The sequence below is a fragment of the Pinus tabuliformis genome, chromosome 4_2, assembly GCF_031772625.1.
Source record: "Pinus tabuliformis cultivar Carrire ecotype Pingquan chromosome 4_2, CPIR1, whole genome shotgun sequence".
Taxonomy (NCBI): Eukaryota; Viridiplantae; Streptophyta; class Pinopsida; order Pinales; family Pinaceae; genus Pinus; species Pinus tabuliformis.
The window spans coordinates 235,801,234-235,805,312 of NC_142304.1; the positions used below are offsets into that span (position 1 = coordinate 235,801,234).

General features: G+C 31.3%; 1 protein-coding gene across 1 annotated transcript; it reads right to left on the minus strand.

Annotated features, from left to right (window-relative positions):
* Positions 1-1,036: 1,036 nt before the first annotated feature.
* LOC149168926 (uncharacterized) lies at positions 1,037-2,014 on the minus strand. The gene has a single exon (XM_089425019.1). The coding sequence runs from the start codon at positions 2,012-2,014 to the stop codon at positions 1,037-1,039; it is 978 nt and encodes a 325-aa protein (XP_089281145.1).
* Positions 2,015-4,079: the final 2,065 nt, after the last annotated feature.

Below are 4,079 nucleotides of genomic sequence, written 5' to 3' on the forward strand. Positions count from 1 at the left end.
TGGTTCCTGAAACATCTCGACATGCTTTCTTACCACATCAAACAAATAAGATTTCAATTTATCATCACAACCTTCAAAAGATTCATAATCAATATCATTCTTTTTGTGTAGTTTTCTTCCGGAGTTCTCGCATCCATAATTGTTTGAATCAATGTTTCAAGCCATCCACGGTGGCTCATCATCAGGATAGATCAGTAATTGTGTAAGACAGATCTCATTGGTATGAATAAATAGAGTTTTAGGGGGATGTAAAGAGAATGGAAGCCGACCTGTCATAATTGTTGTTTTATAATATTTGGTTTTTTTATTTTGAAATATATAATTTTTTTTTTTCCAAGGAAAATAGAGTTCGTAATTTCTATTCAAAAGAAGATAATAGAGATTACATGTTGTTGATGCCAAGGCATATGCAGTAGTGTGGTTTTACCACTGTACAAAAGAAGTTTTACAATATAACATCCTGTAAGTCCAACTAAGGATACGGTGGATCTGTATCCATCCAAGTAGAAACAAAAACAGTGTCTCACATATAACCATAAATAGACAGAGTTTGAGGTCTAAGAGCCCTCATGCAGTAAAAAGAGCCGATCAGTACAATGCTGAGTATATACAAAAATATGAAACTGAAGATCAAAAATAATCTAGGTGGGGGGGATTTCCCTCTGTTGCTGGCCGTCGATATATGGTCGATGATAGAACCTGTGCATCCCTTCAGGAGTGTATTCTTCAATCAGCCAGTCTCCTATAGGGCGATCCGCCGCTTCTTTCGAGAGCCGGTCAGCAAGTGCATTTCTTTCCCTGTAGATGTGAGAAACAGTGATCTGGTCAAAATGTGTTTTTAAAAAAACAATTTCTTCCAAGATGTGTTTCAAAGAATATGCATGACATATAGATTTATTGTTTGCCCAATCAATCACAATCTTTGAATCCCCAAAAATTTGTATTTGTCGGCATTGTTTGGATAGAGCAAAGAAGAGGAGATGTCTCAGTGTGATAAGCTCAGCATGGTTGTTTGAGCCTGTCCCAAGTCCCAATCTCAGGTGATAATAATGTGTTTCTGTGAGGTGAAAAACAATACACCCCCACATCCTTGCATTGGTGCTGCACCGTCAAAATAGGCCCAAGGCATGTCCTTGTTGATGTTTTCAGGCAGGATGTGCCTGGGTGTGTTGTTTTTATTTTCAAAGGGGATTTCTATATAGGCCACGCAGATAGATGGCGGAAGAAGTTGCCAGTTGACTCTGTAATCCTCGAAGATTATAGCATTGTGTTTGTTCCAAATAAACCAGGACACCACAGGTGGTAGGTTCCTGGCCTTTTTGGATGGCACCGCAGACCACCAATGATCCCAGGCAGAGGGTATATCAGCACCGTGCCAGACTGTGTTAATGTTGAGGGCCCGTGTGACTTGTTGCCAAATGTCCTTTGTGACTACGCAGGTAAGGAATAAGTGAGGCGTTGTTTCCTCCTCTTTGTTGCAAAGAACGCACCAAGTTGGTCCATTGAAAGCTCGCTTCTTGAGATTGGCACCTGTTGGAAGCTTGTCAGCTATTATGTTCCACATTAGTAGTCTGGCTCGAGGCTGTGCTTGTAGCTGCCAGATGTCTCTCCACCAATTTTTTAAGATGTCAGGTTTCTTAGCTTCAATAAGCTTTAAGTAGCCGAGCTTTGGTGCATAAGAACCCGATTTAGCTGGCGCCCAAATTAGTTCATCATCCTCCTCCTGTAGCTTAATGTGTGTTTCGGTAAGTGCCTGTATGTATCCTTGCCAATGTGCAGTCCAATCATCAGGTAGATGCCACTGCGGATCCGTGACCCATGCTTGTGTAAAGATAGTTGATCTATGTGGATCACCGATCTGTGCCAGATATTTAATGCCCCCGTTGTTGAGATGTCGGATCAGGCCATCCGGCAGAAGATGAGCGTTCCCTGAACCAGGCCAAGGGTCTAAACCGATGCGGACCTGTGCACCATTCCCAATTTTCCAAAGCAGATTATCACGGATCAGAGGCATAGCTTTTAGCGTGGCCCGCCAGATCGCGGATATGCCCTGGTGGTTCCAAGTAGGTCTGCGAAGCCATTCAATAATGTTGGAAGGCCAAATATATTTTTGGTGAATTACTTCCGCCCATAAGCTTGAAATATATAATTATATGATGAGAATTTTATTTATTTTTTTATTTAAACTGATTTTTATTTAGTTTTATTTGTGATTGGTTATTTTATATTAGTTTTTGTTTTATTTTATTTTATTTTGATATAATTAATTTAAATCTGATTTTGATTTATATAATAATGATAGAATTTAATGATTTAAATTGAACTATTTAATTATGCAATAAGAATTTTAATTATTTTGATTTAAATTGATTTTTATTTATTTTTATTTGTAACTAGTTATTCATATTAGTTTTTATTTTATTTGTTTTATTTTATATAATTAATTTATTCTAGTTTTGTTCTTATTTTTAGAATAAATTAATTAGATTGATCTCATGTTAGTGTTGATTAAAAGTAGTTATTAATGTTAGTGTTATTTCTTAAAAAAATTATAATTTTAATGATTTTTGTTTTATTTTGATTTTAATTTAATTCTGTAATAATGATACTAAAATAGAGTGGTTTATATTGAAATATTTAATTCTGAACTTAATTTTTTTTTGTTTAAATTGGTTTTTTATTTATTTTATTTGTAATTAGTTATTTTATATTGGTTTTTGTTTTGTTTTAATTTTATTCTAGTTTTGTTCTTTGGTGTTGATTAATACTAATTATTAATACTAGTTTTATTTCTACAATATTAATATTATTATTATATTTTTTAAATGATAATATAAATGAGTAGTATTAATATTAATTGATATTAATGTTATTATTAGTAAAGGAAGCTAACTTATTTATTTGTTTAGTCTCATAAAGAAGTGTTAATGTTAATGTCAATATTAGTAATGATTTATGGAACTAATTTCAATTATTTTAGAATTTTTTTTTAAATTTTTCTCAATTGTCTAAGGTTCTTTGTTTTTTAGTTAAATTGTGAATTAATTTTTATTTAAATTTTTAATTTAAATTTTTTAGAAGAGAGAAGGGAGGTTTTGTTAGAGAGGTGATAGGTCAAGCATATTAGGGGAAGGGTTGAGCTAGGCGAGGGTGTTCTAGGATGTTACAGTAGGAATCTAGTTGTCACATATTTTCCATCCTTCATCTCGGTTGAGGTTGTTCGGGTGTTTACCTATATCTATGGCTTCTCTTCGTTTCTATCGTGATAATGATCAATTTTGGCAATATAAAATAACTAATTACAAATAAAATAAATAAATAAACCAATTTAAACCAAAAATAATTAAAGTTCAGAATTAAATATTTCAATATAAACCACTCTATTTTAGTATCATTATTATAGAATTAAATTAAAATCAAAATAAAACAAAAATTATTAAAATTATAAAAAAAAATAGAAATGACACTAACATTAATAACTAGTATTAATCAACACTAGCATGAGATCAATCTAATTAATTTATTCTAAAAATAAGAACAAAACTAGAATAAATTAATTATATAAAATAAAACAAATAAAGCAAAAACTAATATAAATAACTAGTTACAAATAAAAATAAATAAAAATCAATTTAAATCAAAATAATTAAAATTCTTATTACATAATTAAATAGTTCAATTTAAATCATTATATTCTATCATTATTATATAAATCAAAATCAGATTTAAATTAATTATATAAAATAAAATAAAAACAAAAAACTAATATAAAATAACCAGTCACAAATAAAACTAAATAAAAATCAATTTAAATCAAAAATAAATAAAATTCTCATCATATAATTATATATTTCAAAATTAAAAAACCAAATATTATAAAACAACAATTATGACAGGTCAGCTTCCATTCTCTTTACATCCCCCTAAAACTCTATTTATTCATACCAATGACATCTGTCTTACACAATTACTGATCTATCCTGATGATGAGCCAGGGTGGATGGCTCGAAACGTCGATGCAAACAATTATGGATGCGAGAACTCCGGAAGAGAACTACACACAAAGCACTGATCGCAGA